Source organism: Dromiciops gliroides, chromosome 3 (genome assembly GCF_019393635.1).
Source record: "Dromiciops gliroides isolate mDroGli1 chromosome 3, mDroGli1.pri, whole genome shotgun sequence".
NCBI lineage: Eukaryota > Metazoa > Chordata > Mammalia > Microbiotheria > Microbiotheriidae > Dromiciops > Dromiciops gliroides.
Genome location: NC_057863.1, coordinates 388,709,032 through 388,724,341, shown reverse-complemented (window position 1 = coordinate 388,724,341; position 15,310 = coordinate 388,709,032). Strand labels below are relative to the sequence as shown.

Sequence of the window (15,310 nt, the reverse complement as noted above, 5' to 3'; positions counted from 1 at the left end):
CTCAAAGAGGGAATAATATACACACCCAATTGGGAGGAGTAATCTATTTAACCTTACAGGAAATTAGGAGGGGAAGAGGATAAGGAGGGAAGGGTGAATGAAGGGAGGGTAGAGTGGGAGAGGGGGCAGTCAGTAGCAAAACACTTTTGAGGAGGATAGGGCAAAATAAGATAGAAAACAGAGTAAATATCATTGGAAGGGAATAGGATGGAGGGAAATAGTTATGATCATTGACTACAATGTCAAAACGTATGGTACCTACTCTGCTGGGCTATCATGAAGAAAATTCTTTATCAAACTTAAGGTACTATATAAAAGTTATGATGAACAGAATGCTATAAGAAAAACCTGGAAAGATCCATATGAACTGAGGCAGAGAGAAATGTACTGTATACAAAATAACAGCAATTGTGTAAAGATGATCTGCTGGGAAGCATGTGGTTATTTACAATAAGACAATGATCCAATATAACTCTGAAGGACTTATGAAAATTGCAATCCATCTATAGAGGAAGAACTGATGGTATCTGAAAATAGACTGAAACATTTTTTTTGATAACTCCTTAATCTGAAGTTTTGTTTTTATCTGTTTTCTCTCACAACCTAGCTAATGTAGAGATGTATAACTTATGTTGAATTGCTTGAGTTCTTGGGGTGGGGGGTGGGAAGGGAGGGAGGAAGAGAAGTTGGAACACAAAGTTTTAAAAGATTGATGTCAAAATTTGCTTTTACATGTAATTTGGAAAATAAAATTCTAAACAAAAAAAAGTAATAAAAGGTTATGTATACCTATTTTATATACATATATGCCTGGAGTCCCATAAACATTTCTTGGGTGAAAAGGGATCCTGAGTGGAAAAAGTTTAAGAAGTCCTGGCCTAGATGACCTCTGACATTCCTTCAAGCTCTAAATCTATGAATTACATGGTGTAAGCATACATAGAAGGGAAAAAAATAGACTTTTAAAAGTGACTACACTCATTAAAAAAATGAACAAAAAATGTCTGTCCTTCTGACTTCCCTCCTCTCCAGTTAAAAAACCAGAAAACTCTTGTAACAAATATTAATCAAGCAAAACAAACAATCTCATTGGCTGCGTCAAAAAATGTCTTATTTTGCACCCAATCCATCTGCAGTCTGACTATATTCAGATGGATGGATTTGTTGTGGTCTGTTTACATACGCAGTCTCATTATTCTACATTAGAAGAGAGCTAATATAGTTTGGTTTTTTCCTTGAAGAGTTGCCAGGACAAGAAACAGTTCACAATTAAAAACTGCCTTGCAAAGCTACTGCTATCTTCTAATGATATCATCATTCTCCGACCTGCTAAGCAGCACAGTCTGAGTCTGTGTTAAAGATCTAGTGGTGGTGTCCAATGAGCTGCAGCTCTCTACCACCATCTGCTGGTCCTCAGATATTCAGCCTTAAGAGGACTGAGGAGAGCTTGATGCTCTTTGCTACCATCTGCTGGGACTAACAGTGCTGTTATGCTGTCCCTATTAAGGAAGGATTAAGCTCTTTTAGTTCACATAGGCCCTAGGTATTGATTGCACAGCCTGGCAGCTGGAAGACTGAGGTTTAGTTCCTCTCCTGACTGGTGTTCTAAGTCCCAGGTCCTGGCCAATTATCTGAATCTTCATACAATGAAGAAATGATGAGAGTTTGGTGCCATTAACTTCTAGTCTTTGGGTAATGCAGGAAGAGAATGAAGGATTCTTCAGAGATTAATGAATAGATTATGATGGTGGTTTAAACATGCTTGGTATAACCTGCTTTCACCCTATTTGCAGAGAAAATTTTCTACTCTTAATATACCCTGCTCCCAGTTTCATTTGGTTAACACTTACAGAAATTACTTGAACTGGATCAGTACCAGTGGTTTGTTGTTGACCAAAATGAGACCACTTCAGGGTCATGATACAGCATGTCTACCTGTGGCTTATCAGACCAAATGAACTCAGAAGGTTCTACCACAATCAGGCATAGATAGTGCATGTGGGGGCAGCTAGGTGGCGCAGTGGATAGAGCAGCAGCCCTGGAGTCAGGAGTACCTGAGTTCAAATCCAGCTTCAGACACTTAACACTTACTAGCTGTGTGACCCTGGGCAAGTCACTTAACCCCAATTGCCTCACTAAAAAACAAAAAAACAAAAAACAAAAAAATCCCCAAACCTAATTCAGATAGTGCATGTGAACATTTGGAGTGGAGCTGTCTCTAAATTTGCACATCTCACGTTTCTTTTGAGTTCCTGAATTTTGAATCTAGTCATGTATAAAAAAAGCTCCTAGATCATAAGAATGCAATTAAAAGAGAAAAAATAATACCTCAATAACCAACCTTTGCCAACAAAATCATGGAACAAAAATTAAAGGCAGTGACACTGAAAACAAAAAGTCAAGAGTAAATCAACTCTGGTGCATGCTTATTTTGGTCATTTTAAAAATGAACAGTTTTCACTATGTTGGTAATTTTATATAACTTGACAATCACAAATCCCGCTTTAGTGCAATTATACATTGTCTAAGGTCCTTTCCAGCTTTAAATCTGTTCTATGATCCCCTTATATATCTAAGTTTTTCACACAACTTTTTATGAACACCAGAGCTATTTATAGGTAGGATATAAATTTGAATCATGATTGGAAGACATAATAATCCACAAATATTTCTCCTATTCAAACTATTGCAGATATCTGAACTGTCAACATTAGAAATGTTTCTTTGGTTTGTGACATTGTTTACCACTAAGAATAAAAATGTCCCCAGAAATAATAATGGACTGAACTTTTCATACAAAGATGATTTTAATTCTCTACCCCAACCAAGCCAGCATGAATGAGTAGATAAAAGGATTTTTGTTGTTGTTTTTGTTTTTGCAGGGCAAAGGGGGTTAAGTGACTTGCCCAGGGTCACACAGCTAGTAAGTGTCAAGTGTCTGAGGCTGGATTTGAACTCAGGTACTCCTGAATTCAGGGCTGGTGCTTTATCCACTGCACCACCTAGCTGCCCTGGAGTAGATTAAATTTTCAAGTGTTTTTATACCATGACAAGCATTTACAAATCAGGGCATATTATTTTATTTAATTTATTTAATTAAATATTTAATAATATTTAATTTATTATTTTGTTGTCTAGACTTAAGGGGTAAGAAAATGTTAGTAACATAGATTAAATTAAAAGTGTGTAGCGGGTACAATTCCATTTCCCAATCCTTACCCAGAAGTTGTTAAACATTTATCAGCACACTGCTGGCTATGCTTCTCAGGCCAAACCTTAACCAAGTTCCAGTTTGATTTTTTTTGGGGGGGGGGCAGGGCAATGAGGGTTAAGTGACTTGCCCAGGGCCACACAGCTAGTAACTGTCAAGTGTCTGAGGTCGGATTTGAAGTCAGGTCTTCCTGAATCCAGGACCGGTGCTCTATCCACTGCACCACTTAGCTGCCCCCCAGTTTGATTTTTAAAATGAGATTTCATTCAGGTTATCAAATTTACCCTTCCTTAAAAAATTTTTTTATTTAGAGTTTTTCCCAAGTTACATGTAAGAAAAGAAAAAAAAATCGCGTTGATTTTTTAAAACTTTGTGTTCTAAATTTTATTCCTCCCTCCCTCCCCAATCCTCCCTATGCAATAAAGCAATTCAATGTCATACATGTGCATAAATTTACCCTTCTATTAAAAATGACATTTATAAAGCATTTTGAAGTTTGCAAAACACTGCATATATTTGAGATTTTGTTCCTTATCTTTCTCTCTCCTGCTTCTCCCCATCCCCCACATCCTTAGCTCAGTGGATGTATCACAGGATAGAAGCAGGTTAATGTGTTAACAGCTATCACTCAGCAAACTCCATCAGGTAGCTATTCTCCACAGGTAAGGAAACTAAGTTATTTCAATGATGCCAAATGACTTGCCTGTGGTCAAATTGTGTCAAAGATGAGAATTAACCTCATGTCTTTCTGATTCTGAGAGTACTATTCTTTCTTTTGGTCTGGACCTGTGATGCCAAGACTTCAGCATTCTTCCAGCCTACAAAATTTTCAAGTAAGTTAAATGGAATGAATGTGGCAAATCTTTATGGAAGAGGATATCCAATGGCATAGCCTTATCAGAATTCCTCACATTTCTTATTCAGGATGATCTGAGTCCATTAGTGATTTGTGTTTATTTTCTTTTGCCTGGACTATTGTAGTAGTGTCCCAATTGTTCTGTCTTCGTCCCTTCCTCCACACAGCTGTCAAAGGGTTATTCTTAGAGTAACAGGGCTGACCATATCACTTCTTTGCACAGTAAACCACAGCAGCTCCTGACTGCCCCTAGGATCAAGTGCCTTGTTATCTATAGGGATCTTTGGCTTTGAAAGCCTGGGTTTGGCTTCCCTTGTCAGGATGATTGTATGGCACTCCCTGCCATGCACTGTGGTCCAATAAAACTGGTCCTCATATCATTGCTCACACAGGACATTCCATTTTCTGTGTCTCAGCATGTGTTGTTTCCTGGAAGGCACTCATTCACCTCTGGGAATCCTCAATGTCTAGCAGTGGCTGGACCATGGTAAATGCTTAAGAAATGCCTACTGATTGAGGCTGACAGGCTCCTTAACCAGCCTTATTGTTGCTGGGTCAAAGCACTCGACTCATAGTCAAAGTCTTTCTCTATGACAAGCAACAGACCTTTTTTTTTTTTCTTGGGAGTCTGTTATTCATTTATTCTGGTTATAATTCAGCTTAAGGAAAAAAAAACCCACCCACCTCCCTTACTATATTTCTTTACCAGTTTTTACGCCTTCTAGTCCTCTTATGTATTAATTCCAAAGTTCAAATAACCAAGATCATTTTAGAAGGGGAAAGGTATAAAGAGCAGGGCTAATGGTAAGGTCCAATGGTTCTTAAGAGTGCAATACCAGAGTATCATAGGGATTTTTACCAGATTGACTGTATTTAGTGATTCCCTGGCTCAAGGAATCAAAAGTTATGTGAGCAATTATGCTCTTATAATGAAATGGTTGGAGCAACCTGGAAAGGGCTATTAGTGTTGTGAATGAGTAGGGCTGATGATCAGAGTGAAGAGGGGGGCTATGGCTTCTCTTCTTCAGGGGTGGGAATGAGGGCTCATCAACTATCCGGGAGTGGGGACAGAGTAAGGATGAGGGCTCCTCACATGTTCTGCTACTACTGGGTTATATAGTGCCCAGTGGGATATTTCAGAAACAAAAAATATTGCTTACTTTGTATTGAGTACTATATATTTGACATAATTTGGGTATAAAGAAATAGTTTAATTACTGATGAACGCCTATGAAATAGTATCTTATCACTGTGATGAATCCTACTAATTAAATGTTTCTTGTACCATTTTCCTATCCTAAAACTCAGAAATCACTTGGGCCAGTAACAAGTAGGAACCAAATTCACACTTATCACACTTTCCCTCTAGATCCCTTCCAAGAGACAAAAAGTTAATGATTATGAACACTGCCAGAACAAAGCCCTCAAATCTCCCACAAAATAACTGCCCCAAAAGTCTGAACTTTAAATTACTAAAGCACATCTTTATTTTGCAATTGAACAATTAAGTTTCACAACTATATTTATTTTCAAGTTTTACCTAAACAACTATTTCTCAACAGAAATTAAATAAGAGCCACAAAATGTTTAACAGCATCTCACATGATATAATGAAGTTTTTCTTAAGACTAAAACAATATTGGTTAATGAAAATTAGCATTTTCATCCTGGGAACTGCTGGTATTCTGTAGATTATTTTGTTGTATTGATGGCAAGAGCTTTCATCTTTGCTGAGATGAAGACAAAATACACAAGCCCCTTTTAAAGCATACAGTAAATAGCTGCAGTGAAAAAAAGCACGATGACAATTTTATATTGTCCAGTGTTGACCAAATTCAAGTTTATACATTTTTCAACTGAACCCTTTGCTCTTTTGCCATAGGGAATTATTTGATAAGCTCTGAATACAAATATGTATGGGGGGGAGGGGGTTTGCAATAATACGAAGTCATCAAAAAAAAGTTAATATAAAGATCCAGAGAACTTATTTTAGCTTTGAAATCATAAGTTTACAAACTGGGAACAGTCATTAGGAAATGTCCAGTTCAGTGGAATCAGAGAAACAAAAACAGGGAGGAAAAACATCAAATTCTTTATTGTAATCAGGAAATAATTTCTGCTACGATTAGGATATAGATGAGCTTCTTTTTTTCCTTATTTACACATAGGCTAGCACCAGGAAAACAAAAAGCAAAAACCAACCAAAATCCTAAACATTTTCTACACACAAATACTCTTTTCAAAAATTACTATTTAAAATGAGATCACTGTTAAATATACAGTGAAATATCTGTCCCATAATTAAGCCTACACTGTAGAAAATAAAGACTAGCTTTTCTTATTTGATAAGATAACATGGATGGTAACTGCAGCGTCCTGATGCTGTAGGGCTGGGCAGTTTGTTTGTCTATAGAAGATATGTTCTAACATACAGCAGAAAATGAAACAGCTTAATGTAAACTGTTTTAACCCCTTACGCCCCATTTTTTTGGCATGTGCCTCGAGAGTAAAAAGGGTTAGGACTTTTTTTCTTAATTGTACTGTTGTACATTATCTACTTATCTTTAGTTATCAAAACCTAAAATAAGTTACAAGTACAAAAAATACATATTTCCAGGTATTTATGTAATGTCAAAATAATGCAAAGCAGAAATGTTCATAGTAAACAAAGCCTGTCTGCAGCTGAGAGAACCCAGAGTTCAGCAAGGGGAATCCCTTTGTGGTTTTTGTATTAAATTGTTGAAAGGTGGACAACTAGTATTATATCAATTGACTTTTGGAGATATTCAATACATTATAAACTAATATTGTCAAGCATTTGGGGATAAGATTTTAAAATGCTACATGTGGTTCAACAAAATTCCTTTTCCAGAATTCTACCCCGCCTCCCCCAAAGAAGTCAGTAGTTAAGCATGACATAAAGTGCTACTATTGAATTTGCAGGAAACAGTATGTTCAAATTTGGTTTGCTAAATAGAAAACCAATCTATGGGAAGAAAATTACTGCTGAAATATTAGAAATGAATGAATGAATGCCAGGAAACTTAAAACATTTAAAAATCTTCTACCCCAGTATTAACTTGATTAAAATAACTTGGAACATTTAATATTTCTAGAAGTGCACAGATTTAAGGAACTTTAATTTTCCATTTAAAGAACATGGTTGTTAGCCACTCATCCTCACTCTTAAACACAGAATTTGTCAAGTATGCATCTTCTACTTTCTAAGGTTCCTATGCTGACTTGGAGGATGGGGGGGGGGTGTTTGCAAATAAAAAGGTACTTCTCTGTAATTAAACTAGTGTAATTAGAATCCTCTTATTTGTAAGTGCCTCTTAGCGAAAGATTTCACTTTTAGTAATGAAGCATTTCATTTATGGCAAATGCAATGGATAATTCACTGTTTTTCAAATCTTCTAGGACTGGGAAGCCTAATAATACTATCTCTTTAACGTTTAAAGGAACAATTGTAACCAATACAAAGTAAAAATATTTAGAGCATTTCTCTCTCATGGAAACCTAATTATTCATAGTAGAACTGGTTTATTAAAATAAATGAGAGATGCTAATGGCAGAATGAAGACAATAATGTTTAAGAGAGAAGGGATAAAAGTTCAGTCTCTTAAGCTGTAAAAAATGACAAGAAATGGGTTGCTACTTTCTAGAGGAACTGCTACAACAAAATAATCATTTGGAAAAGCTGGTTTCATATTTTAGTTTCTTTGCAGATGAACTAATAAATCCTTTAGGATCACAAAACAACAAAATTAGTTGTGTTAATTTGGACAAAATAGCCTTAGCTGTATATGGACTTTTACAATTAAAAAAGACTAACCACTTATTGCTTCAGTGTACTCCACTCATATTCAAATTCAGTGTATTTGAATGATATAATTCAGGACACAGTTGTCTGGCTTAAACCAAAGTTATAACCCTCAAAATGTCTGCCTGAAATTTTGGATGCCTTAGTGACAGTCCCTTGAGAAATCATCTCACGTTAAATATGCCAGGAAATATTTGAACATATTTTCCTTTTCTCACTTCTTTCACATACATGTCCCCCCTCTATATTAAAGAGTTCAAGAAAACAAATCTTCTATATTTAAAAACAATATGCTAACATTAAAACACATACATACATATACATATATATGCATATATGGCCCTTGGTTTTCAATCCTAAAGGCAAAAGGAAAACAAAAAGAAAAAAAGAAATCTGTACATCATACACTATCACAAACTTCAGTAATTTTGCTCTTATTTATACAATACGATGAAAACCACTTAAGCGTTAAGCTACATTTTTGTCTAATGGAATTGTAACAAGCTTTACTTTTTTTTCTTTTCCTTTTCAGCCTCTGCCACCTTTTTTTTCTTTTAAAGAAATGGTATGAAAATAACTATTTGAAAAATCCATGTCATAATTCTAACCACTTACGTGTCTGAAAGGTATTCATGTCCTTTATAGCATTAATGACATACAAAAAATTTTCTTTTTTGAAGGTGTTAAAGTAAAAGATTTTTTTTTAGCAGTTTTGACTTTTGTCCATAGAAAAATATATTTATGCTTTTTAGGCCATTTATACCACAACAGATAGAAAACATGGTTCAACTAAAGCTTTTATGGTATGAGAAGGCTTTCAAATCTTTTAAGAATTTGATTGGGAATTCTTAAATATTTTCAATAGCTTAAATGAGTGGTAAAACTTTCTTTTAAAATCATGGCCTTAAATCATGGCAACTTTTACATTATTTCTTTGCATTTCTTAAGCACTGCACAAAAGTACAACTAGTCAGAGATGATGAAGATAATTTTTCAGATCATCTGGTTATCTTGAATTACTTAAAGAATAACTTCTCTGACCACTACACTGTCAAGGATTTTAATCTGCTACAAAAATAAAGTTTAGAAAAGGAACTAAATATAACTATATGGTAGTCAAATCAGCTTCACCATGATGAAATAATATATAATTTATTGCTGAAGCAATGTTTGCATTTGGTTAAAATGAACTTCTTGCTGTAGTTATTCAGGATACATGTAGTGCTGTTTAAAAAAAACCTGTATGCAATAAAGGAAAACTTGGGAGTCTATTGCAGATGATAAAAAGCAACTAGGAAAACAATCTGCTTTGGTTTGGAAATTTAAACTCTGAAACAAAACAAGAATTCTAATGTATCATTTTAGATATTTTCCTACAGCACTGAGAAGTTATGTGATTGGCCAGTGAGTGATCACACAGCCAGTATCAGAAGTAGACTTGAACCCAAGTTTTCCTGATTCCAAGGTTGTTGCCGCCTTTTTATTCACTAGACTGTGAAGCCATGGTATTTGGGCTATTATCAATACAGTCCTAAGTGTATTTTACAAAACAAGTAATGTATGGTTTATAAACCGTAACAGGTTAACAAACTTTGTCCAACAGACCAGACATGCTATCATAGGAAATTTAGTGGTAATCAGTTTCAGTTAATTTGGTATAAAGAAAAAAAAAGCTATTATGCAAAACTCCTGCAAAATTCTGACTATGGAGTCCAAGAAGATTCTGTAAAAAATAAAAATCAAAGTCTGCCTTTATGATGGAGTGATTTAATATATACTAGTGAGACAGGAGATAGTAATGGACAACTATTATACTTTGGCATCAAATTAAGAAGACTGTACTGGTCATTTGACCAGATTTTTTATTCCAGCAAATAACTGTTGTAATATACTTGGCCAATAGTGTTTTTTATTGTTATACGCTAAAACCAGATTAAAAAAAAACCTGTAGAAATAAAAACATCACCTATAGCACTAAAACTGCCTGTAAATATACCCCACATCATTGTGGTATAAATGGTTCTTGTGAACACAAAACTGCTTTGGCAAAGGTACATTAGAATATTTAGATATGCAAAAATACAGATGCTATATGTACTTTTATAAATTCTTCCTATCCTTTTACATATTCAGTACATATTCATGATATGAACAAAAATTTCTTTATTATATGGACATGATTAAATCTTTATGGTAGACTTTAAGTGCTTTATTAAATTTAGCCTCTGTAATAATAAAATTACTAGCCAACGATGTCTCATAGAATAACGGCAACCAGTTTTTCATAAAGTGTGTCAGACTAAATAATGGCCTTACAAAGGCTAAAATCCCTGTAGGGGGAGGTAAGATGAGCAAATTCATGAATCAGGATACTACTCACTACCTGCTTTTGGAAGCCATAATATTTGTTCCTTAAGTGAAAATCCCATGATTGCATTAAGGTGTCATATAGTTGAAAACAATTGACGGAGGATAGACCTCCCAGGGAGAAATGCAAACTATAAATCACCAACACCTTGTGGGAAATAAGCATATATAAATTACTGGCAGGAACAAATGATTAATCATAGCATTGTAGTGTTAGAGATTCCATGCCTGAACATAAAAAGATGGTAGCTAGAATAGGGAGCAAGGAAGGTATCTAGTCCAAGTCTTTTGAGGAAAAAACCGAGGCCCAGGGAGTTTAAGTGACATAACTACAGTTACACAGGCTGGAAGCATCAGAGACAAGATTTGAAGTCAGGTTCTTGGACTTCAAAGCCAGTGCTCTTTCCATTGGACTAAGATGTCTTTCTAGTTATCAGAAGGCAATGTGGAATAGTATAAAGAACACAAGACTAGAAGTCTCAAGACAAATATTCAAGACCTTAGTTCTCCTACTAATTGTGTTCAATTTTCTCCCAACCTTTCCTTGTGGCTTATTTTACCTTTTAGGGCATCAGTTTGCTCATCTGTGAAATGAGGGGGTTGTATTAGATGAGGACTTTAGTTTAAACAAACACAATGGTTCATGTAATAAAAACATGACCTTATAATTAATTGCTCATTTATTTCCCCCCATCACTGACATTAGCTACTGTGAAATATATATGTATGTATATATGTGTATGTATATATATACACACACATACATACACACGTATAGGCAGCATACATGCAAAATAGTTTTTCTTTATCAAAGCTTGACAACTCCAAGTAAACAACTTTTTCAAGGAAATGGCTTCAGAAAAACATTGATAAAATTAAAGCCAGGTCATTAGAAAGGAATTTAATTATGTTGGTCTATCTACCATGATCTACCTTGAATGTATATTTGTTTGTGTGTGTACATACACACATATTCTAATAGATACTGTTTTTCCTTATTGTGAACATATATTTTATACCCAAATAATTTCTGCTCTATGTGCTATGGGGGGAAAACCCTATAGGAGAGAGATGACAGGCTTTTCTCTCCTATTACAAACAAATGATCTTAATATCCTGATTTCCACTTGTTAAATTAAGAGATGGCAATGAAGTATTTTCTTCTCAGGAATGGTGGTGGTTTAGGCAATGGGAGAAGACTTGGCATTTCCTTACAAAATATTACTTAGGAAGGATGGTGATCAGAACAATAATCCTGAAATTAGGGACCATTACTGGAAATAATTTTTGACCTGAAAGTAAATGTTTGAAAAAGTTTCTGTTAGATAAAAATTATATAAATGCTCAGGAAAGAATAGGTATATTCATGAGAATGGCTTTAGAATCCTCTTTGTCATTCTTCTGTTGAAGAACAATACACTTGTTAGTTCTAGGAGGATATTAGGCCTCCACAACAAATGTAAAAATAAACTTGAGGGTACTCCCTGATAAGAAATGCAAGAGTGAGACATTTAAATATATTTATGACAATTCAAACACATTATCATTTACTTATAGGCACTAATGAAGGCGTAAGAACTCAAATAAAACCAACGATTACAGCTGACAACAGCTCAAGAAGAACTCTCACTAATGAGAGATAACAACCATGATATTTGCACATGTTCACATTCATACAATTTCCGCCTCCTTGGTCTGGTTTTCACATTGGCTTTTTTGTTGTTGTTAATACAATGCCAAACTAAATGGCTGAATTTTCAGTTTAGCAGAAAAAACATATTAGCTAACCAATTATCTGGTATCATGTAGACAAGATTTTCTGACTGACTGAATTTTTCACTTTTCACCAAGTTCTATTGGTATTATATAGGTGTCTACATTGCATTTATCTGTGAATGGTAGGGGACAGGATTTTTAAACAGGAATGACTATATTTCTTCATTGTTTATGTTGGGAAGAATACGTTATCTGGGCACAAGTAAAAGAATACACCTTCATTTATTAATTTACATGTAACTTTACTATTTAGTATATATAATTCCTATAAAACCTCCTGGGTCCTGATTATTTGAGACTTCTATTAACTTATAATTACTCATCTAGGTTATACTGAAGTCTCTCACAGTGTGCAACATTTTTAACATCCTAACATGGCACTGTAAAATGCCACCCCATTCAAATCTATGCTCTATATAATTTATTAAACAATACACAAATCCTCAGCAAACCTTTTGTAAATAATATCTCTTCTCAGACAATAAATATGTATACTACATATACATACATACATATATATATATATATAAAATCATCTTTTCATCTCACATTCAAAATTAGGTGAGTAAATCGCTATGTATATCAAACTGGACTAATTTAAAAACTTCTTTCTTCCCACAGGCTACAAAAAGGAAATAAACATATATACAATCCAAATGAACTCTGATCAGATAGAATAAAACTCTTCCTCCTGATATGTATATAATTTAATAAGTAGCACATGCAAACAGGAGCAATTTAATTGTACACCACAGTGACAAGAAAACCCACAGTCACAGTCATTAGAAATAAAAACTAGAAACAAAACAACAGGGCCTCATTGCTTACTTAAGAGATTCCAACCAAACAGAACAATATGGACATAAGGTGACATCAGTCAAAATGAAATTTTAAAAAGTAAATTTTTGTAGGGGATAGGAAGAAAAAAACCCTTAAGCTATTGTTACAAATTAAGTCTGTCGGTATCAGTGTATTTTTCATATTGCCATCAAAAGACAGAGCAGGGATAAAGTTAAACACCCAATCTGAAGAACCTAGTAGCTCTCATTGAAATGTACTCTCTCCCCCAAAGGAATGTGCCACATTTCAAAATAATTCACAGCAGCAGAGTGCTTATTTACTCAGTAAGCAAAATCACTTTGTTTGTTCACAGGAACAAACAAGCATTGAATAGAAAGGAATGGCATTTTCTTGAACCCCTTATAATCATTATATACTTCCAGTAATAGATACCATTAGAAAATGTGAACCCATTCAAAAATGCCATAAATAGGTGAGAATGTACACTATAGCATACCATTTCGCCCACTGGGTTGTATGAGTGCCCTATTTCATTAGCCATTTGGGAAGTCTCAAGGCAGCTTAAGGGGTTAAGACATATGCATGCGCTTCATTATACATTACATAGTGAGAAGTTTACATGAGCTTAAATACAAACCAATTTTATGGACTGAGACGTGCCATGTTATCCATGGCAAAGCCTCTGTAGGTTGATATCATACTTTTTGTAAGATGCTGGAAAATGGGCATCTTCCTAACAAAAGAAAAATTCCATTCCCCCCCTAATAACCAGCAAATCTATTTTGGGGGAGTGTTGGGTAAAATGTGCCACATCAATAGCAGTGTATTGGCTAATATTCAGAATAATTGCTAATGTCTTAAAAAAAAAGAACAGTACACTGTAAATATATGAAACACTGGAGAAAACTGTGGCTAATGTCTGATGTTTACTTATTTTTGTTTTTCAAGATGCAGGTGTGTAACACAGATGGTAAGAATTCTGAGCCTTGTTTTTTTAGCAGAGTTCAACCAGAAGAGGACTGGATGAGTCATTAACCATGACGTTTCATAAATTACTCTGAACCCATTTAAGTTCATTCATCTTTTTCTTTGTGTTCGGAGCAAAGAATGAAATAAAGTCTTTAAAAGTAAGAGTTATAGAGTTTGAGAGACTGACTTTTTTTTTCCAATAATAAAGTTCAACAGTGCTGAATTTACGAAGTCTTTTGTCAATTCTTCATTGTTCTTTGCTTGCCATTGTCTATAAGTAGTATCATGGCGTGTCAGCGGTGGCGACAGCCAGTTCTATTATAACGACAAGAATGTTTCAACAAAGATCCCAGCCCTTTTTGTTTCTCTATTTATGCAACTATGTACTTTAAAGGTTTAATAAATCCTTCTTCATAAACCTTCTGAATAGCTTCACAAACAAATCTGTATTTGACTCTGAAAAAGAAGACGGAATCAGTTAGAAAATCAATATATCAATATATAGGCCATGCTTTCTTGTTATGAACATTAACTTAATTCCATATGATCCTTTGGTTAATATAAAAATAGTAAAACAAAACCAAATACCACAAAAGGAACTCATCTGAAACATCATTAAAGTCACTGATCCAAAAAAATGAGAGAATAGAAATTTTATGGTTATCTTTAAAAATTCAAAACTTTCTAAATATGAAATGACTTTTACTATCTATTTTTAAACTAAATTTGATGCTGAGATTATGTGTTTTTCAAATACTTTAATCATTCTGGGCCTTAATTTCCATGACTTTAAAATGAAATTAGACCAAGTTCCCTTCCAACTCTAAGATTATATGATTCTTTTTTTTGGATTTGCTTTAATGCAATCTGATCAGTCACCCAATAGCCTAACTTCCAGGTTATTTTATAATAATGGAAATTTTATCATAATAGACTTGTTAATTCCTTTTTTTTTGGTGGGACAGTGAGGGTTAAGTGACTTTCCCAGGGTCACACAGTTACTAAGTGTCAAATGTGTGAGGCTGGATTTGAACTCAGGTCCTCCTGAATCCAGGGCCTGTGCTTTATCTACTGTGTCACCTAGCTGCCCTCAACTTGTTAATTCCAATAGAGCTATTATACATTGGAAGCTCTCTTAAGATACTTCATTCAGTGATGGTATGATTCTTATTGTTCCCCATGATTTATATGAAACTGAGAAGAGACAAACTGGGTATTAAATAACTGATATACTCCTTTTAAATGTCAGTGTACACATTAGACAGAAGAGTGGCTTAGTGTCAAGAGGGGCCCAAGTTCAAGTGTGTACAGGAAATGTGTGACCACATGGCAATCACAATCTCTCTGGCTTGACACTTCTCTCTAGGATCATAATATTATAGTTAGATGCTAATGGGCATCAAGGGAAGGAATTTTCTGACTGGGATGAAATCATAGGTCTGGACCAGAAACAAAAACAAAAACAAAAAACAAAACACTCCCCAAATACCTGATAAACAAAATTTTG

At 34.6% G+C, this 15,310-nt stretch overlaps 1 protein-coding gene across 1 annotated transcript in view; it reads right to left on the bottom strand.

The window, feature by feature from the left end:
* Window positions 1-13,471: 13,471 nt before the first annotated feature.
* The window catches only part of PTPN4 (protein tyrosine phosphatase non-receptor type 4), a 225,434-nt gene continuing 223,595 nt past the window's right edge, over window positions 13,472-15,310 (bottom strand). Inside the window, 1 exon segment of the mRNA XM_043998589.1 lies at window positions 13,472-14,257. Within this exon segment, the coding sequence (XP_043854524.1) occupies window positions 14,175-14,257 (83 nt within the window). The 3' untranslated portion in view covers window positions 13,472-14,174.